The 21,359-nt window shown below is 48.4% G+C and overlaps 2 protein-coding genes across 5 annotated transcripts; both read left to right on the forward strand.

The window, feature by feature from the left end:
• The first annotated feature begins 633 nt into the window (after positions 1-633).
• Positions 634-11,404, forward strand: RBBP5 (RB binding protein 5, histone lysine methyltransferase complex subunit). Of its 4 annotated transcripts, none has more exons than XM_086476391.1 (14): positions 634-657; positions 846-871; positions 1,000-1,172; positions 1,550-1,690; positions 2,170-2,332; positions 2,787-2,896; positions 3,073-3,192; positions 3,464-3,617; positions 3,726-3,797; positions 4,389-4,506; positions 5,292-5,361; positions 5,488-5,717; positions 6,018-6,212; positions 9,546-11,404. In XM_086476391.1, the coding sequence occupies exons 1-14, from the start codon at positions 639-641 to the stop codon at positions 9,572-9,574; spliced, it is 1,620 nt and encodes a 539-aa protein (XP_086332517.1). In that variant the 5' UTR covers positions 634-638; the 3' UTR covers positions 9,575-11,404. The 4 variants fall into 4 exon arrangements, with proteins under 4 accessions (XP_086332517.1, XP_086332518.1, XP_086332519.1 ...); XM_086476392.1 differs by having other exon boundaries at positions 9,549-11,404; XM_086476393.1 differs by having other exon boundaries at positions 6,018-6,095.
• Positions 11,405-12,745: 1,341 nt separating this feature from the next.
• TMEM81 (transmembrane protein 81) lies at positions 12,746-13,865 on the forward strand. The gene has a single exon (XM_009948631.2). It carries the CDS (start codon positions 13,057-13,059, stop codon positions 13,843-13,845), a length of 789 nt encoding a protein of 262 aa, XP_009946933.2. The 5' UTR covers positions 12,746-13,056; the 3' UTR covers positions 13,846-13,865.
• The last annotated feature ends 7,494 nt before the right edge of the window (positions 13,866-21,359 follow it).

A 21,359-nucleotide genomic window follows, 5' to 3' on the forward strand; every position in this document is an offset into this window, starting at 1 on the left:
GCTATAGGAAACTGTAACGAGCGTACCGGGCGCGTACGAGACTGTGCAACAACCGGAACGACCGAGCTCAACCGTTGTATTTTATTATTATTGTTGTTTTTTGTATCCGACCCGCGCGGTACTAAATCCCGCCCCCCCCCCCCCCCCCCCCCCCCCCGTTGTAAGAGACGCGACCGCGAGCTCAGCCTTCGCCTACCGGGCGCCGCACGATAAAGCTGCTGGGAACGGCCGCTCCCGCCGCCCCCGGGGCTTCTCCCGCCGCTCCCGGAGCGCCGCCCGCCGCCCCCCGGAACCTCGGGAGTGCGGCCGCTGGGTCCGCCCGGAACCCTCCGTCCCCCGGAACCTTGGGCGTGCGGCCGCGGGGCCCGCCCGGTACCTTCCGCGCGCAGGCGCCGGGCTGCCCGCCGCGCTGCCTGAGCCCCGCCGCGCTCCCGAGCGCCGCCGCTGCACGGGGAGAGGGCGGCGCTGGGCCTGGCGGCCGCCAGTAAACTCAAGCCGGGCTGTGAGGTGCCGGCGGGCCGCGGGGCTGCGGGAGAAGAGGAGCGGGGATTCGTCAGGCGAACGGCGGGGAGGCGCAGCGTAGGCCCCCAGCGGGGTCCTTCGGCGACGGGGACGGAGGGAGCGGGACGGCGGCCGCGATGAACCTGGAGCTGCTCGGTGGGTCCGGGGCGCGGGGGCCGGGGGGCGCCGGGCCGGGCCGGGAGCCGTCCGTAGGCGGGTGTGGAGCCGCCGCCGCCCCGCCGGTGGGGAGCGGCGCAGCGCGGGCAGGCGGAGCGGGCCGCGGGGGCGGCGGCGGCGGCGGCGGGCGCGTCTGACTCAAGCGCTGTCTTTGCGTTTCGTTGCAGAGTCCTTCGGCCAGAACTACCCCGAGGTAAAACGCCCTCCCCGCCCCGCGGGGCTGCCCCCGTCCCGCCGGCTGCTGCGAGCGGCTCGGCGGCCGGGCGGGGCGGCGGGGGCGGCGGCGGCCTGACCGCCCCCTCCGGTGCCCTCTCCCCGCAGGAGGCCGATGGCACGCTGGACTGCATCAGCATGGCCCTGACCTGCACCTTCAACCGCTGGGGCACGCTGCTCGCCGTGGGCTGCAACGACGGGCGCATCGTCATCTGGGACTTCCTGACCAGGGGCATCGCCAAAATCATCAGCGCTCACATCCACCCTGTCTGCTCGTTATGGTGAGAAGGGGCTCGGTTTTCCTCAAAACGGCTGCATTCAGTGGTTAGGCGTAGTTGAACTCGTAGTTTATCCACCAGGGGTGAAAGGCTGATCTCGTTTTTGTGAGAGTTTGGCCGTGCCTGTGTTTGCTGAGCGTCAGGCGTGCCGGTAGCCTGACAGCTCCTGACGCCTGGTTGCTGAAATGCCAGCCCGTTGCGGGGTGCTCGGGGTTCCTTTAAGAGAGTTTGGACGTGCATTATGCCTGTGAAGTTTTTAGGTGTTAGGTTAACTTTCACACAAACAGATTTATAGCTGAGCTTGATAGTTTTAAGCTGTGGGTGGGTGTTTTATGCGTTTAAGGAGTAGCTCTTCCTTGACCTGCCTCTCGTTACTGCAGCTGGAGTCGAGACGGTCACAAGCTGGTGAGTGCTTCGACCGATAACATCGTGTCGCAGTGGGATGTGCTCTCCGGAGACTGCGACCAGAGGTTTCGGTTTCCTTCGCCTATCTTGAAAGTTCAGTACCACCCTCGAGACCAGTAAGTCCTGTGGAAAAAAAAAAAGGGTTGAATGCTCTCGTTTTGGTAGAACTAATGATTGTTCAGATGTTTTTACTGCAGTGTGCAAAGTGATTTTTCCAACTCTAATGGGTGATTTTGGTGTATCACGTTGTGATCAGGGCCCTAACTGGATTTGTTGTGGCTCTTTTTGTTATGAAAATATCTGGATGGGAGGAAAGTAAACAAGGGGATGACTCTTGGGAATGTGTATGGAAATGTCTCGTTGCGTTTACAAGTTGCTGAATAAACTTGGAGGAGCTTTCAGGGAAAGCAAGGAAATGAAAGTAGGCACCAGGTTGATGTCATTTTACGATTAAAATAACGAAGATGAAATAAGATAATAAAAATACAGCGATATTCTATATTTCTTGATATAGATTGAGATTTTTTTCTGGTTTTAAATCTGGGAATTCTTGTCCAGAGCAGAAACTACCAACTCTTCTTTCTCTGCTTCGCAGAAACAGAGTTTTGGTTTGTCCCATGAAGTCGGCGCCAGTGATGCTGACGCTGTCGGACTCCAAACACGTTGTCCTGCCTGTGGATGACGATTCCGATCTCAACGTTGTGGCCTCCTTTGACAGGCGAGGGGAATACATTTACACGGGCAACGCCAAGGGGAAGGTGAGGCTTTCGCAGGCGGCGCTGGGTGCAGTAGCTTAGTTTGCTTCCTGTCTTTGTCAGGAGGCTGAACGCTTCTGGGCTGTGTTCTTAGCTTTGATCCACGGATAAGGCTTCTCTTGAATAACTGCTGTTGCGTTGGCGTGATCTCCTGGATAGAGCATCACGCTTGGTCTTCGAAGATCTCTGGACGATAATCTTTGTCTGAGTTAGGTCTTTGTGTGGCTGTTGTCTTTGGCCATATTTGTTGGATCTTTTTCCAGTGTAAATAAACCGACGTTTATGTCTCGGAACTGTCACAGAAACTGTAGTCGAGCTACAGTTGCAGAATCCCAGCTACTCCCGTGTGGGTTGCTGAGGCTTCTGTTGTCAGGGCTAGTAGCTGTTGTGAAAGGTACCCAAAGGGGAATGAGGTGCAGTGAAGACGCTGACTGCCTTCTGTCTCCTTCGTCTTCAGATCTTGGTCTTAAAAACAGACACTCAGGATCTCGTTGCTTCCTTCCGAGTGACAACTGGAACCAGCAACACCACAGCTATCAAGTCCATTGAGTTTGCTCGGAAAGGAAGGTGAGTCCCTTCGTCTGTCAAGTGGTATCTTTAAAGACGGGTTGAAAACGATAGGGTACATTCACAGAGCGTACAAGGTCTTGAACCCCCCCAATTCCTTCATGGAGCCCGTCCTGATTTGTTTTGTTTTCTTAGTCTTTTAATGCGCTGCCTGTTCTGTGCCCTCCTTCCTGCAGCTGCTTCTTGATAAACACAGCTGACCGGATCATCCGGGTGTACGACGGCCGTGAAATCCTGACGTGTGGGCGAGATGGGGAGCCCGAACCGATGCAGAAGCTGCAGGATTTAGTGAACAGGTGAGAGGCAGCAGGACGGCCGGTCGGCCTCGCGGGAAAGGGCGTGTGCTCCGCGCTCACGGGAGCCTCTGGGTGAAGGGCAGCTCAGCATCGTAGTTAAAGGACAGATGTTGTCCTTTGAAACCTGCCTCCACGATTTGGGTTGAAGTTTAAATATTATTTGTGGATGCGAGTACGTAAGATCTCAGTCTGAAGAACGAGGCCGCTCCTCCATCCTCCGTGCTGTGCTGCTGTTTAACTGTTGGACTGGTGACGCTCTCTGTGCTCGCAGGACGCCGTGGAAGAAGTGCTGTTTCTCCGGCGACGGCGAATATATAGTGGCGGGTTCAGCACGCCAGCACGCCCTGTACATCTGGGAGAAGAGTATTGGGAACCTAGTGAAGATCCTCCACGGGACCAGAGGAGAGCTGCTCTTGGATGTAGCAGTAAGAAAACTGTCCGCTATTAGTGCGTTTCCTCTTATTTTGAAAACTAAGCTTTTGCAATTCCATTTACCAATTAAGCTCCTTCTCTTTTCTCTTTCAAATAACTAGTGGCATCCTGTCCGACCGATCATAGCTTCTATTTCGAGTGGGGTCGTGTCAATATGGGCTCAGAATCAAGTGGTAAGTGTTTTGGATCGTTCCCTTAAGAGGATTCCCCAGTGGTCTCCATCCTAGTAACGCCGCGTGCTTGCGTGTTGAAATCCTTCATTAAATCCCCACTCAACCAGCGTTTTGGGTTCACCTGCCGAACTTGACGTGTGTTTGCCATCTTGTTGAATGTGAGGAGGGTACCCATGCTGCAGTTGCTGAGCTAGTTAAGCTTTGCATTAAGTCTTAAATGTCGTCACAGGGACATTTCACGTGGCATTGGTGTCCTTCTGAATGTGGGGTTTAAATACAGGAGATCTGAGTGAGGGAGCCAAAACTGAAGTGGTTACACGTGAACATACAGCTTTGCTTTACGATCTATACTGCAATATTTAAGGAATATTGCGATGTTTTATCTTCAGTAGGAGCTGACTTGTGCAGTTCCTGATTTGCTGTGTGACGCTGGGCCTACATGAGGCTTGATTTTGGTGTTTGGGGTTTTTTTCTGATCTTGTGTGTGGCTTGGGAGATTTTAGTGCTGAATGAGACTGTAATTGCCCCAGTCCTCACTACAGCTGCTGTTCCTTTGCGTAAGGTAAAAAGGGTTTTGAATTTGTGCTTTAGGAAAACTGGAGTGCCTTTGCACCTGACTTCAAAGAGCTGGATGAAAATGTAGAATATGAAGAGAGAGAGTCAGAGTTTGACATTGAAGATGAAGATAAGAGTGAACCGGAACAGACAGGTACTGCGTCAGCTGCGCTTCTGTGTGGCAAATGGTTTGTAGTCTGACTAAACGACCCTAGTAAAATTAAAAAACTCCGGATCGCGGTACTGTACGTGGGTGTTAAATGACAAAACAGGGGTGGGTAGATGAAGACGTACGAACTAACACCATCAGTATGGTTCCTGCCAGTTGATGGGGAAAGTTTTTTTCGGAAACGCCTCCCCCTCCCCAAAATCTGCGTAGGCAGGAGCAGTAGCAAATAGACGCCAGCCGTTGTACGGGCTTCTCTCGCCAGCAGCGGGGCTGTTTGACTCAACAGCAGCGCAGCGCGGCCACTTGGGGGTGCCAGAAAACTGCGTTCGGTTAAACCGTGGCCGGGAGCGAGGCTTGTTCCCAGCGTACCGCAGAGCTCATTACCACGCTTTGCAGCACTTCTCGTATTTAGATTAACTGCTGGTTAGTAGTTTCTGATATTCAAGTGTAATGTTGGCTTGTGGGAATTAAAGTATTAAAATAAACTTCATCAAATTTAGAATGAGTTCAGTGAAGACACATTTAGAAGATTTAAAATCTTTTATCTAGCTTTATTGCTGGTGGTTTATAACAATAGGTCTGGTTTAGAACATAGAAAAATAAAATAAAAACCTGGTGGATTTAAGAGGAAATACTTTAGGTTTGTTCTCTGCTTTAATTCTCATTTCTGCATGCTTAGATATTTAAGCACAGTCAGTCCCATTCTTTTGAAGTAATTTGGTCTTTTCCTCACTATATTTAATTTCCTTTTTTTTCCCCCTGGTTCTCAGGTGCTGATGCTGCAGAGGATGAAGAAGTGGATGTAACTAGTGTGGATCCCATTGCTGCCTTCTGTAGCAGGTGAAACAATATTTTCTTTAAAGTATGAATACAAAACGAACCACTAAGATCCCCTGTATAACACTGCCTGTATAAACCTCTAGTTTTAAATGAATGCAAATTTTTTTTTTTTTTTTTCCTTCACAGCGATGAAGAACTGGAGGACTCCAAAGCTCTGCTCTACTTACCTATTGCTCCTGAAGTCGAAGATCCAGAAGAAAACCCCTATGGACCTCCACCAGATGCGGTTCAGAGTTCTTTAACTGATGAGGGAATAGGTTCCGAGAAGAAGAGGCAGTCCTCCTCTGATGGTCCTCAGGCACCAAAGAAGAAGCCCAAAACCACCAACATCGAGCTCCAAGGAGTACCTAACGATGGTGTGTAGGAGCTCTCATTGGTTCAGTGTCTGTTCTGCATCTGAGGTGGCTTTTAGCTCTGTCTGAAGGCCAGAAGTTCAGAAGGTCACTTAATTTTCTCCTTCCTTTGAAGTCACTTTTTACAAGTTATTAGCAGCCACCAACCCTGCAAGGTTGCTGGCATTTTGCACGCTAGGAATGAGTAAAGGTTCCTGAAACTGTAATTCTTGGTGCTGTTCGTATCTGACACCAGGGGCTGCGTGTGCTGATAGAAGCATCTTCAGGGATAATCCCCTTCGGTAACACGTTGTCTCTCCGCAGAAGTCCATCCGCTGCTGGGTGTGAAGGGAGATGGTAAATCCAAGAAGAAGCAAGCAGGCAGGCCTAAAGGATCAAAAGGTAAAGACAAAGATTCTCCATTTAAACCGAAACTCTACAAAGGGGACAGAGGTGCTTTACCTCTGGAAGGAGCAGCGAAGGGTAAAGTGCAGGCGGAGCTGGGACAGCCTTTGACAGGTAAGGAACCCAGCGTGAGCGTCGTTGGCTTGCTTGGTGGCCTTGCTTTGTACAGACCCTGACTTAATGTAGTCATAGCATTTTATCTTCACAGATGGCCCTTGCGCACTAAATGTTTAGCTGCTGTCAAGGATAGGCAAAATTTTGTATTTTTTTAAGTGGAAGTGCTTTCGTTATTTGCCATAAAACTGATCTCCGTGCCTGTGTTGTTGCCGATAAAGGGCACGTAGGGCTTTTAATAGAGATTGAGCCCTATTTCAAAAGCAAAAAGAAAAAAATCTTTTGTAGCTCCTACCAATTTGTACACAAACTAATAGTTTGGGTTTGGGGGGGGGTGATTTTGAGGGGGGAAAATTTAAATAGTGAAGGATTCTGAAGTTGTTTTGTGCCATCCATACTAGGCAGAGTGAAAAAGAACAGAGAAGTTCTGTGAGCAGAACTAGGAAATGGAGCACGGATAATGGTCTGTTTGGTAAACAAATGCTGAGATAAAATTCAGGAGCTGAATTTTCTATTCCTCGCTATACAGCAGCCTCAGTTAAATTCCAGGAAGTACAGTTGCTGGAAATGCAGATAGGTTTTGGTGGACTTTTCTCCTTTTTCTTTTTTTTTTTTTTGTTGGTTTCTTGTTGGTTTTGTACTAAACCAGGATTGTTGCAGTCACCCTTGTTGGGGCCCAGACTTAGCCCAGAGAGAATAAACGTTTCCCATCCGTCTCATTTGCTACTTCAGCTTCTTAGTTGGCAAGTGGGAAAAGTTCATTCACCTGCCATAAAGAAAGCACCAGTTTGGATTAGGTGATGTGGACTCCATATTTTTTTTTTTTTTAGATTGTAATGGAGAGCTCGGGGTTGATACAGAAATGATTTCAGAGACAAATGTAACTGATACAGCAAATTTTGCGTTTCCTTGAACTCAGCAGCTGCTGCTGTGGTTTTTAGACCGTACAGAAGTGATGTTCTTTTCCCCCCACCTTCCTTCCCTCGCTGCTGGTCCTGCGCTGCCCACCTTGCTCACTATCCTTCCTGCTCAGCTCCTGTTACGTGGCTTGTACTAGTACTGGTGATTGCTGTTTGCAGAAGAAGGTAACGGGATAAAAGAAACTTAGTCTGTACGTGGAAAAACATCGTGGATGTTTTCTGGGCTTCCATTTAATCCTTTCACACCGCACCTTGCGAAATCCAGAAATTAAACAGATAGTTGAGAATATACTGAGACCTTCTTTGTAGCCTGGGAGGTACTGGTTAGCTTCTGGTGTCAGATTTACCAGACAGGGTGTTTCTCTCTTGACTTCTCAAGTCATCGAGGGGCATCCAGGGTGTTTTAAAGTATGATGGTAAGGAATCACCTGGATTGTGTGGATCCTCGGGTGTCTTTGCTGGCATCTGTTACACATCCTGGCAGCTCTGTTGTACCACGCTGGGTGGACCAGACTGGTTTGAAGACCAAATCAGCCGGCCTGTTGATTGCTTTCTTTTCTCACGCTGCTAATTAACATGACCGTACGCAAATGGATATAAATGAGAAAGGATCGTGCACTGGGAACTTAATGTGGCTTCCAAAACACATTCCTGTCATCGTTTGCTTCAAAAAACCAGTGCTGGATGTTTGGACTTTCCCACTCTATAAGCAGTCCGGTTTCAGAGAAGTAGTTTCAATAGCAAGTATTTCTGTTCAACTTTTTCAGGGTTTGCTTATGTAACTGTTATCAACTTGTTCTACTAATTTGCTTGATCTACATTTGTGGACAGATCCCAATGTACTTTCTTCTTGCAGCTTGTGATCTCTGTTGCGTTGGTCTGTTCTGAGAGCTGGGAAGACTCTGCTCCCGTTGCCTTTAACATGTTGCAAATGAAGCAACGTTCCAGACACACTCTTTTCTTGTTGGTTTTTTTTTTTTTTACACATCCTTGCAAAGCTGTATTTGGGTAGAGTTTTGCTCGTGGTGCTCCCATGCAGTTGTTATGATACAGTCTGCCTTGCTGTAAAGGGCAACAGTGGAATTTTACTGCTGCTGGGCTTGGGGTGTTCATACCCATGCCAGTACAGTCAGCTTTGGGTTTTGGACACTGTAAATGGTCAAAAATGTCCACTGTAAAATGGGAATTTCCTTTTCTTGTGAACAAATGGGTTTAGACTCCAATTCCCTGCTTACTCTGCCCATCTACTGGAACAGTAGAGTTTTCTGAAGTGTACTTTTAGTCTTTGTCGCTCGCAAGCACTTTAAGGTGTTCTTTAGCTTGACTGAGACATAGGCAGATGATATTGCTACGATGGACTTTTGTCTCCTTAGGAGCTGCTTCCTTCTACACTAGTGTTGCCTTAAGAGGATCTAGTAGATCCATGCAGTAGATCTGAGTAGTCAGTGTTGGAAGTGTCTGCGTGAGTCCTGGTAGGAGCAGAACAGACTGTCCACTGAAAGAAACTGTCGCTTGGATCTTTCCAAACTCACAGCAGTTTTTTAGGCCGTGACATTCCTGCCTGTCTTCCCTTGTTCTCTTTGCGGCTTGTGCTTACGATTCCTGTTTTGGGCAGCCAGCTTTTCCTTGGGGTTGCCGGTGTTGCACCACCTGCAAATACACGCTTCCAAATTCAAGCAGCCGCCTGCCTGCGATCCTGGAGCCAGGCGGCCTGTCCTGTCTCTCGTGCACGAAGCTGTTAGTTCTGCTGGTTCCTCGTGCCGTTGCTTTCTGAAGTAACTAACCGGTCGCTGCAACAGTCACATCACAAGCATTTCTCCTGTGGAAACTGTTTGCTGATCTGCTGCAATACCAGGTCTTTCTGGGAGCTGCATGGCCGGGACTTGGAGCCTGGTGCAGGTGTGTCTGTGTCACTGTGCTGTGCAGTCTGGCAGTAAATCTCTTATTCTTAAAGCTCCTATGTCAACACCAGGTTTCGGTATAAACAAACTGAGAAGCTCAATCCGTTTTATAGTTTTAGAATAAAATCTGTTGGCGATCTGGGTTAACCCAAACTTAGGTGGAACTTGTTTTCAGTTGTGCTTTTGTTCTGAGAGTTTGGGATTGAAAACTTTTACGCCAGGTAAGTTTGCTTGCAGCTTTGTGGAGAAAAAGCTCAGAGTTCCTTGGTCACCTTGTCCATGCCTGTGCATGTGGTCTCAAATACAAATGCAGAAATACTGGCGGTCTTAATTTGTCATAGATGGTATCTTGTGGAATGTTACCTCATTCTGAAAAGAATAGCTTTACCTAGAAAACCTTGTTCTCTTTCATTTTTTTTCTGGAAGCGCTACCATAGTTGGTGGTCTCTGGTTTCTGGTAACATCTGTTGGAGTCTGGTTACTTATTTTTCACTTGTCTTTGATCTCTTTAGCAGGTGGTGCAATCTCAGAATTGTTATGAAGACACTCTTCTTTATCTTCCTGTATTCTTTCCTATGTTGGCACCGTAATGTGGAAAACAGATGAAATGCTCAGTCAGAGCGGACTGACTAATACAGCAAACTGATTGTTCGTGGATTCAGGGAGTGACTTTTGTAAGAAAGGAATATGGAAGAGGAAACGGCCTTCCTTCCTCCTTAACTGCCTCTTCATCGGACAGTGTAAGATGCTGACTCTCAGGTCATGCGATTTGCAGAGCGACTGACGGGACTGCCTTTGTGTTGACACACAGAACTGTTTCTGAAGCGAGCTGGTACCCCACGCGCTGCCACTCCAGAGCTTATCAGCCGTTGTCGTTTAAATTTATTTTTGTTGTTGTTGTTGTTCTTCCTGGAATGAAGAAGACCCAAAATGTGTATTTTTATTCCTGATGCCACACGACTGCGTATCCCGCAAACTTCAAACTTCCCTTTCTTTGCTGTTAATTTTCACTTCGGTGAGTTGTAAGTCCTTCTGTGCCAGCTGCGTTGCCTTGCCAGCTTCTCTGTTAGCTCAGCGTGGTGGCTTCTGTGCTGACATGCTTGGTGAAACGCTGCTGCTGATTGTGTGCCAGGTTTGATTTCATCTCATGTGGATGGAGACCTAACGTGAAGAATCGAGACGCCCTCTGATGTCTGCGAAGAACGAACCTTCATATTGTGAATATTTTAGACGTGAAGGATGACTCTGCTTATGGGAGAAGGAACGAGGGAAAGTAGCTCTAGATAAATTACTCAGTTTATGTGCTTTCTTCTAGCCTGTGATATGAGAAGCTGCGTTGGCAGTTTCTTTCTGCCCTTGCAAGTGTTTATATTTTGTCTCTTTCCTGTGAGGTGCCCTCCCAGAAATAATTGGTTTCCTCCTTAACTGGTCAGTACTGGCAGTTAGAGGAAAAAACAAAAGCAATATTTCTCCAAACTGAAGCAGTAGTTTTTCAGGTCGTGTCCCCCTGCCCCGCCCCACTTCTAGTTCAAGAACGGAACAGCTCGTTCCCAGACAGGCTTTAACCTTTTATTCCTTAAAGACAGTTGTGATATTTCCCTCGTGGGAACGGGAAGAGACCCTTCCTCTGTCCGGTACCTGCAGCCTGATACCTCTCTGTACTAGACCAACCGCCTGTTGGAAGAAAGTTTTCATTCCTAATGCCCCTTGGTTTATAGACTTTTATAGTTCCTGTGCAATTACTTTCAGTTCCTCCCCAGATGTAATTATTGAGCTTATCACTATGGATGTAAATTTTCAAAGCATCTTGCAGACACTGAAAACCAAGAGGAGGAGTCATAAAGGGATCGATTAATTTGCAGTCGGAAGGATGCAGTAGTTGCACGAGACACAGGCACGGGAAGAGAGGAGGCGTTTTAAATCAGAAGGTTTTTTAAAATGGTATTTTCATTTCCGCCTTTAGCACAGCGGCCTGCTTCGTTTAATGAAATTCATTCCCCTGCGTGCAGAGTTAGTTTTCTTTGTTCTTTCTGCTTGTGGGATGACTCACGTCTTTCCTGGAACACTGGTACGTCAAATCCACCCGTGAGTGGTGTGGCTGACCCCACCAGCTTTACCAGATGCGCAGGCAGTGGTTCTTTAGATTGTTTTAAAGCAGGTGATTTGCCACAGGCTCCAGCCTTCGTTTCTGTTAAAACTTCTCTGTACAGTGTATATGCCCTTGGTTTGTTTTCTTCCATCTTCTATTTTATTTTTGGTATCTGAAGTTTTGTACAATATTTGTCGGATACTGGCTTGATGGTAGTATATAGCAGTGGTGTTAGTTTTTGTGTCTGTAAATAAAGAGGTATGTTTTATTTCCTAAAGTCAATGGGTAAGTCTTGGCTTTTCCATGCAACTGTGATTGTTTATATTGTGACAATGTTTAGGACTCCTACCTACAGCTCCGGTGCAAACGCAAACATATTGTGCCTTTACCGCAGCTGTTGGGGTTTTTTTCGGTGTGGCATTTGGCTGATGATCTCTTTTTCAAGAGAGAGGAGTAAATCTGTAGTCTGATAAAAGCCCTGTGAACCTGCGTGCAGCCGGGGCGCTCTGAGACAGGCACGCGAAAGGGGAGCTGAGCACAGAGCGTGCTGGGTGTCCAGTGCACCCCCGGGGAAGCTGAATGTGGGAAATACGCTGGATCTTCAGAAGTTCACGTTTTAAAATTTAAGGAGCGTTAGAAAGAGAAATACAGATCCGTGAGCAGAGCTGTTGCACACCATGGCAATCCAAACCCTTTCTGCAATCCAGATTTCAGCTGCTGGTAAGGAGACGCTGATGATTGAACTACTGTGACCGTAGTTCAATTACTCCATCAAAAATAAGTCACTTCGATATTTTTTTTTTTTTTTTTTTTTTAACCTGGAGAACTTTTTTTAGTCGTGCATTATTCTTTTGGGATGCTTGAGCACGACGTGGATTTCACTGGGATGCCTTCACTTTTGCTGCGATGGCAGCGTACGAGTGCTTTCTGTTTGACAGATGCATCAGTCGTAGGTGGAGACTTTGGCTCAGATCTCTGGAGTTGGTGGCTGTACGTGACGCCGAGCAGGGGGCTCAGCCTCGCAGCTCCCCTGAGCGATGCTGCGAGGCCAGTGCTGTTGAATCCCCTCCGAGTCTGCTAGTGGGTGTCAGGAGCCGAAAACGGTGCTTTTACGCCGAGTCCTCATCTCGGAGGCCTTGCTTTGGCTCCAGACTTAGGGGAGTTCTTTGTTCTCCCCCGGGAGGTTTGGGGCCGCGTTCTGACCCGGGCAGCCGCCCTGTGACATCAGCACCGCTCCCCCGGGAACACGGGCTCCTGGAGACGTGAGTGACTTCGCTGAGCCCTGCGTAGCGCTGGGTGTCATCGGTGAGGGAATACTGTCCAGGCTGCCTCTGATTTCAGTGCCATCAGACTATCTAGAGGTTGAAAATTTGTTTTCATGGTCTTGGTAATTTGGGGAAAGTTTTGGGGATACGTGTATGTAAGACGGAACTGTACAGGTGCTGCATAAGGAATTAGGATTTCCTTATGCTCCACAGCGTGATTTTAAAGGTTCCAGTTGTGATTATTTACGTTATTTGATAGTTTGGTGGGACAATTATACTGGAACAGTACTTCTTTACAGTGCAAATTCATCTAAAATAGCATGCAAAATCTTACAGAGAAGGGAGGAGTTAATTGTTTTTAAATTGTCAGATAGATGCCATTTGCTGGAATATAGTGGACTAAAACATTCTATCCTGTTACAAGAACTGGAATTCACCACTCACGTTCTGACCGACATAGTAACGTGTTGCATCTTCTTCAGCAGTGTTGTACTTCGAGCCTGTCTTGCTGGAGGACTTTTCCTAATGGAAGGACCAGGTCTTGAAGATGATGCTTGGTGGGACTTCAGAAATACTAAGCTTGAAGATTTACAAAGAATGGTTTTGTAGTTTTTTGACTACCGGATTTGCTTGGCTTAGAAAGGAGCATGTCTGCTTGATAACCCCGCTATGGAGACCCTGAGGAACAGCCTCATCCTTGGGATGTTACTTTGTGCTTTCTCTCTACCGTTGGTGGTTTCCTTTGGAAAGGTTACCATCCCAGCAGAGCTGAAGTCAGCTGTAGCACAAGTTGTCGTCAACACCACATCCTGCAGTGTCACCTGTGGGCTGGGCTTCAAACTGGAGGAGATCTGCGAGATCACTCCTGCCGGAGAGAGGAGGAATTGTACCTTGCGCAGGTCCGACTGCCTGACCAGCTGGATTTGTGGCTTAGTCCACTTCACGGTCCCCGTGGGCCAACCCTTCCAGTTCAGCTGCCTGACCTCGGACGCAATCGGCTCTGGCAGCCAAGCCTACGGCTATACGTGGAGGCTTGCCCGAGGCCTTATCACCACAAAAGATGTGCTGTTCAAACCTTTCAAAAACCCCGATTCTGTCATCAGATTTTCCCCTACCAGGGAGTCTGATGCAGGGACTTACCGATGTGATGTGCAGATGTTGAAGACGTTCAAGGTCATCAAGAGGGTCTACTTTGGGGTCAGAGTGATCCACGGTGACTTAGTGGATCTGAACTTTCAAAAATCCTTGACTTGGGAACAGAAGTTGGCAGCAAAGGAGGTGGAAGGGAACCCAGAAAATGGCACCCACGAAGCAGTGCAAGAACAGCAGCGCTTTTGGCAAGGAGAATTGTTTTATGAATGCTTGGTGGGAGTTGGAAGCGGAGTGATAGGGGGCGTCTTGGTGAGCGTGGTGCTCTGCTTCTTGCGGAGGACTTTGAGAAGGAGACCTGCGGAGTAATGAACTGAGATTTGATGCAATTTCTCGTCTCTGTCTCTTTATTGATGCAGTATTTTGTGGTGATGTTTGTAACTATTTTTTCCGGCTGACACAGTTTATTACCACGTCCTTTCGTAAGGTTTGGCGTCTGGTAAGTTAGTACAGGACGTAGAACCAGAGCTTGAGTCTTGATGGAGTAGTGCAGACACTGGGGCAAGGCAGTTTGCCTCCACATCGTGTGACAGGATGGTCTGGAATGGTCTGGACAGGAGTTAGAGGACAGTGAGCCACAGAAAAATGGCCACTATTCACTGCTGTGCTCCTCTGATGGGCCTTTATTGTCCCTGTAGGTGTTTGGGGTTTTTTTTATTTAGCGAATAACTTGCGAGCCTTATTCCTGTCTTATTTCCTTGAATTTCTTCTGCCTGGCTGGGAACTCTGTGGTGATGTGAGCTGACACAGGTCGCTGTTTGGAAGATGACGTTTCTCCAGCAAGAGGTAGAAAGAAGCAAGGATGCTCTCGAGTGGGCTTACAGATCAGGTGTTCTGGTGTCCTTTTCATCAGATCCAAGTGGTCCGATCTCTCAGTAGTTGTGGGGACGAGGGGTGCACCACCGCTGCCTGCTTCCTCTAGAGAGATTTCTCTCCTTCCACTCGAGCCTGGAAAACTGTAAGGTGTCTTCAAGCGATAGCTTGGAGCTTGCCCCATTTCCTTTGTAGTGTAGAACAGCGAAGCAGGGAGCGGTGGGTAGCACGAGCAAATCTTCAGTCTGAGCGCTGCTGCTTAGGAACATAACGGGGTGGTTTTAATCATGAGTCAGAGCTGAGCTCATTCCTAAAATCTTTGAAGGGGGAGGAAGGGGGAAGAGTTCAGTGGGCTTGTGGATCTTTCATTTTTCCTGGTGATTAGTACATATAAAACACACAGCAACTCCCTAGGGAGTATTGTTTCCCCCTTGGTAGCGGAATCCACAGAGGGACCTATTAAGTGCCTTCTCTTTCTGCCTCTTTTTTTATACAGCAAACAACTGTATTTACTAAGTCCGTTTCCTTTCTTTTTTCCTGTGAACTAAAGTACAGGAATTCACAGCACACCCAGTGCTGGGCAAAATAATGATACGGCTCTAATATTAAAGATTGAAGCATACTATTATTTTTTCTTTTTACCAGAAAAATGAAAAAAGTGTTTTAATAGAGTTGGATATGGAGGTAAATACCTTAGTTGTGAGAATCCTATTAAAAAAACAACAAACAAACAAATAACAGACTGAAATGTAGCCAGATCTTTGGGTATGGTGAAGCAGGTGATAAGTGTATTGGGACAATGATCTGTGCACCCTGGGGTTGTCTAGTGGTGGTTGAGTGGAGAAGCAAGCCTGTCATCGGGCTTTGAATTCCCAGTGTGTAGCTCTACTGAGTTCCTTATTTCTGCAGAGAGACTTTAATGGGCGTAACAAGCATCAGAAGTTTGGAAACGTTTGCGGGGTGGGTGGGGGGGAACCGTTCTGCAGTGACAGAAGATGCATTCGGGAAGATGCGCCGTCCCTTCCTGGTGCCTGGGGTGGGGCAGGAGGGTTGCTCCACAGCTCTGACGGACAGCAAGGGACCGTGTGTCCTTCTTCCGTCTGGTGATCGGGTCCTGTGGGTCAGAAGCTCCTGAAGGGCGATCCGAGATTTTTCTTGCTTCTGTTCTTCCTCGGTTTCCTCTGACTCAGCTCCACAACATTCAAGTTTCTCCTGCGCTCAGTGCTGGCTTTGTCTTCGCTTGGCTGTTCCCTCTGCGGTGCTTTCCTCTTGTTTCTGTTCCTTGGCTAGGAGCGTGTGCTGCTTTCTCTGAGCCTCACTCCAGTGTTTAGCTCGCTGAGGGTCCCCTCATCTGGCCGGCCTGCTTCGTTGTGTGATCCTCAAGGCCCTGTCCTTTAACAGCCAGGTCTCGTGTTGCTTCTTCAAGGACCGCTTGCTCCTTTCTCATGCCAGCCTCCGTCTGTTCCCCTTATCCCCTGCTCTGCCCTCTGGGCTTTCGCTGCATCGCCTGTTTTTGCTGACGCTCCAGCCGGGGCGCTGGGACGCTCCGCAGCCGCCTCTTCCCGCAGCGAGCTCGTGGTGCGTGGAGAGGCACCGTGAGCTGTTTGGAGCGGGCAGCGGCGTCTGGCGGTGGGCACACGTCTGTGGCCTCTGCTGATGGTTCGCTCTCGCTGGCTTCGCTTCTGTCCCTGCTCGTGGCTTCGCTTCTGTCCCTGCTCGCGGCTTCGCTTCTGTCCCTGCTCGCGGCTTCGCTTCTGTCCCTGCTCGCGGCTTCGCTTCTGTCCCTGCTCGCGGCTTCGCTTCTGTCCCTGCTCGCGGCTTCACTTCTGTCCCTGCTCGCGGCTTCGCTTCTGTCCCTGCTCGCGGCTTCGCTTCTGTCCCTGCTCGCTGCGCTCTGCAGGCAGAGTTCACCCCTGCACTGCAGCCCTTTCTCTCTTGGGGTGCTATTTGGAGATGAAAAACAAGAAAACTCTATGTTTTGCGCTGGTTTACAGTTCATCTGCCCTGTTGATACGTGCATTAGGTTATCTGGCTTCTTTTATCTTAAAATCTATTTCTAGTTAACTTGACTAAAACCACAGTGAGACTCTTCTAAGCAGGGTGAAGCCCGTTGGCTCAGCCTTTTGCCCAGATTTAACACCACAGTGAGAGAACTCTGTGTACAATGAGCCCTACATTTCTGTCCTGTGAAACTCGTCTCGCCCCACAGGTAATTCTCCCCTTTCCGTCGCTGGTGAAAGGCAGGACCAGCAGCACCATGCGGTGTGCACCCGTGTTTCAGCCTCCTCGGGAGCCTCCCGCCTGCCTTCAGCTGCCCCAGATCTCTCCTATCCGTGGGCGTCTTTGTGGCAGGTGCCTGTAGCAGACATGCATGTGCAAAGAGCAGCCCCCCTTTTTAATACAGACAAGCGAAAATACAAATAGCCAATGATAACTGAAATAGGCACTTTCCACACACCTGTTCTACAGAGCTCTTTTTGCCGACTGAACGTGAAGAAATGGGCAATTGAGCTTTGTAAATGCGAGGGACCCATCGCAGGAGAGGGGAAGCTGCGTGCCGCTGCCTGCTCTCCTGTCCATTTTGCTGTGCGGGATGAGATCTCCTCCGGTCGCGTTTGGGGCAGGCTGGGGGATCCCCTCTGTGCTGGAGAACTCTCAGAATAGCCGGAGCAGACACATGCTTGGTTTGGGAGCTGATGGTTAAAATCAACAAAGAGGAGCTGTCCCATCTGGGAGAACCTCGCTGCTCTTTGTAATGCAAATGCAGGGGCTCCATCCCGTGGGCAGCTGCCGTTTAGAAATGCAGGATTACATGAAAGGTCCAGGACAATCTATTTTCTCACTGCTTAGCTGAGGAGGTCAGAGTGGGAGCCAAAAGGGCCCTTCATCTTTTTATTGTGTCCTCCCTTTTGTTTTGGCTTTTTTTTTTTTTTTTTTTGGTTTTTAATGAGAGGGGGCAGATGCCTGGAGCAGGAAAGATTAATATTTTATTTTTTTTCTTATTTTAAGATGGAGAGCTGTGATGGACAGTGTGGCTCCAGGAATCAGAAGGGATGGGACTGGGCCTTTTATTGGCATAGCTGCTGTCTGAAATGGCACTTTCCTTGTACGCCTTTTGAGTTTTGCAGCGATGTTGGCTGATGTTTGTTAGCAGGTCTGCTGGGGGATAGAGGGAAGGAAGGGAGAGCAGTCTGAGGTGGGGGAAAGAAAGGTCACAAAAAAGGAATAGGGGAGGTCGGAGGTACAGGGAGGTCAGTGAAAGCAGCTGAAGCAAGGACCCCTTGAAACAGCATACTCTTCCCCATCCCTACGTTTCTTTCTGTCCCTTCCTGTAACATGCATGTTTTCTTAGTTGCTATCCCTCTCTTTCCCAACATAACTGGCTGAATTGCAGAAGAAAAAGTATCTCTTTCTGCTCTGAATTGGTAATATGGTGCCTAAACTTCTTTTTCCCCACCCTTGGCCAGTTTGTCTGCCTCACCTGGAGGATAGCAGGGACTGCATGCAAACCCTGCGTCCTACCGGTTCCCAGCTGGAGGTTTTTTGGTGGTACAAACTTCTGCTGCCTGCTGATGGTCCTAGGTATTAGGAAGCAATTAGTGTTGTGCATGCTAAAGCCAGACAGATTGTGTGAGGGAGGAAGTCAATTTGCTAATGGCATTAGCACTTGGAAGAAAGGAGGTAATAGCAGAATGGTGAGGCATAGGCAGCTGTTTACATTGCTGTTAGCTACTGAAGCTTATCCAAATTGAATAACTAGATTGCCTTAACTGCTGGAACTTGAATGGCAGCAAAGAGGAAAACAAGCCCCATATGCTTCTTTTGCACGAGAAGGGGCTTCTGGCTCCTCTGTCCTCTCCACGTTGATCTGTGTTAACTCTTTCGCTTGTTCCTGCAGTTGCCTGCAGCAGGTCAGCGAGATACTGAGCAGTGCAGCTCTTGGGCTCTTGTGTTCTTGTTCCCCGCCTCTCCCACTCGCTGCTGCTGCTTCTCAGGAGCTGTTTTTCCTCTCCCTTGGGCTCATTTATTATCCCATTTACCGCAGACGTTCCCTAAGCCTCACACAGGATAAAGGAAATAACTAGAAATGCGGTAATTTTCTTTAATGACCGTTGTTTTTGTAAAGCATCTTTCCTAGTTGGCTATTCCGGAGCCTTTTACGAAACAGGAGTGACTCTGGTTCTGTGGGAGCAGCAGCTGGGCTGGCGAATCGCCGGCAGCGCGGCCCCGGTCGGTAGCGCTCGGGCTGCTGCGGAGGCTGGTGGCAGGAGGGACACTTGTGCACCTCCCGTAGGGGTTTTTGGGAGGTAAAGAGTGAAATACTTCACTTATGGCTAAGAAATGCGTGTGAATGCATAACTACTGCCTGCGTAGTGCACCTCCTTTCCCAAGGATCTCTTCCTCACTGTGCTGGGAACTACTTTGCCAATGAACATTTTCCAAGTCCACGGAATGGCCCTTTAGAAAACTAGGGAAACTCAAGAGTTCACTCCCCCCTTTCATTTCGCTGGCTTTCTCCCGGCACAGATACATTGAGTAGCGATTGGTGCGTTGCCTGTGTTTTTCCCTGCATTTTTTCCAGGAAACTGCAGGTTTTTGGCAGTCATTTCTGCCACGGAATACATTTGTTGCCTCTCTCTGGTGCTGCTGGCTTAGTCCTGTGGAACTCGTGTACAAAGCAGCATATTTTGCTAGAGCAGGCTGAGTGCTGTGGGTGTAGTTCATGCATCATCTTAGGCTGAGTATAGAGAAGCAAATTCACTATTGCAGCACTAATCCTCAGTAGGAGTGTTTTAGTTAACTCTAAATTAGTCTATGCTGAGTCAGATGTAGACGATAATAAGGTTTTCTTTGTGCTTAGTTCTGACAATGGTTAATTTGATGCCATGATTTAATTTAATCAGAACCTTTAGACTAGAATTACTTAGCAGCATATAAAATAACTCTGCTCTTTGCTTTGACTCTTTTGAGGTTTCTTCTTTAGCAAAAATTTTGTCTTTGGCTTTGGTGGGGGGCAATAAATCAATATTTTTGAGTATCTACTGAGTGCCAATAAAGGACAAATTATTTGTAGACAGTAAAATAAAGGTTTAGGAGTTTTCAAGCATTAAATGCTGTTTTCTTTTGAAAATCTGGCTTTCACAGTAGGTAGTAACCCCCAAAATAATAAGACAGAAACAAATAATAGGAGGATATTATTTAACTAAACCAACTGTAGCAATAGATTTGCACAAAGCTTTTAAGGTGCTGTCCGTGACAGTATGAGCATTGATTTGTTTTGCATCCTGTTGTCCACAGAGATAAAAAGATCAACCGCTTATTTTTTGAGTAGGAATTCTATGAAAATGCTGAGCGTGAAGCCTCTTCAGTGTGGTGAGATCTCTTACATATGTCGGCTTTAAAGATTTACTCGCAGAGGTAATTTACTTGTACCTTGATTTGGTCCCAAAAGGACAGAAGAAAGATCGTTTTCAAGCAGTTCCTCTTTCTTGGGGCTTTCTTTATCAGTTTCTCAGGAACGAAGCAGGCTCTGCTGATGCTACAAGCCCACTCTGACATCTCTCCTCTGCCCCAGGTTTCTGAGTTCATTCCAACCAACATCCGTCTATCCCTTGCTTTTTCTGTGTCCCTTACATACAAAAAGCTGCTCTTGTTTATCTTTCTGAGGCAGAGGGGTCTTTCATTAACCCCTGTCACCAATCCCAGACTAGTTTGTCTAAACTTGAGTGCTCTTCGTGGAAACAAAAGCCTGTTTCTTCCTGATGCTTTTTCATTTCCAAGGAAGGTCTGTTTTTGTTTGTCTCTTTACAGCTGCTCTGTGAGAGGAGGGCTGGATTGGTGTAAATCCTTTGCTTGCCCTTGTGGTATTTGCAAGTAAAGTGACAGTCGTATAGAAAGTGATTAACGAAACCTCTGTGTCCAGGCTGGGGACCCAGCGAGCAGCGCTCTGTAGGCAGCGATCGTGAGACCCAACAGTGTAAGACCCAGAAACAAGAAATCCTTTAAAATGCCTGTGGGGAGGTAACGAGGAGGATGTTTTCTCAGGTGGAACACAAACCATTAGCACTGGGGTAGATTCCTTTTAATTCTTGACGTGTTTTGATACCAGTTTTAAGGGATTTGCTGGAACTGTCTTTTTGCTGAGACTTTAGACAAAAGAGCAGTAAACCACCCTCTACCTCCAGGAAAAACCCCAAATAACTTATGAATTTGAACCTTATGGAGAAATGCTTTAGGTTTCATGAAAAGTTATCTATTTCCCCTTGGTATTTATGTGTAGAAAAATACCTCTTTTAGGACCAGACCTGCCAAAACATCGCAGCAAGGGCTGTACTCGTAGTGGCTACAGCCTCAATGCCTGAATTCTGCGTAGGAACCTTTGCTGGAAACACACAGACACTCCTAGATAAGCTGGGGTTTGTTCTTAAATACAGCTGAGCTCTCCTGAGGTTCTAGTGGTCCGCTGGTGCAGGCTCTCTGGGACTGATGGGCACGAGTGATACCTCACAGCATCCTTCATCCCGTGCCCGTGCAGCACGGCTTGCCGGCCTGCTCTCTCCGCAGGGCTGTGCTTGCATTCCCAGTAGGACCCGTCTGTTTATCGGCGACGATACATTTGTCTCCTTGATTTATATCCTGTGCAGCGGCATTTAATGATGGCTCTTGAGAAAGCAGGAGTGCCCTCGCGGGGGATGGACTGGGGAGGGATTCCTCTCCGTCTTGGCCGCTCCCTGCTGGTTTCTCTAATGATGCTGCCCTCGCCTTTACCGAGCCCTTTTGCAGCAGGAGCTAATTACGGCCCTGGTGATGAGCAGCCTTGCCTGCAGCTCGGCAGAGCACGGGGCAGGGGGGCAGGAGCCTGCCCGGGGTGTGAGCACAGCTGAGCCCGGCCTCTTCGGGCCCTTTGTGGGGTCCGCTTTGCCATCGGCGCCCGGAGGCCAGGGGCTGGGCAGTGTTCTATGGCAACCAACTGGGCTCCTCAGGCTGTGGGTGGCTGTAGCTTCTGGGAA

This window comes from Leptosomus discolor, chromosome 21 (assembly GCF_034619465.1).
Source record: "Leptosomus discolor isolate bLepDis1 chromosome 21, bLepDis1.hap2, whole genome shotgun sequence".
NCBI classification, from domain to species: domain Eukaryota; kingdom Metazoa; phylum Chordata; class Aves; order Leptosomiformes; family Leptosomidae; genus Leptosomus; species Leptosomus discolor.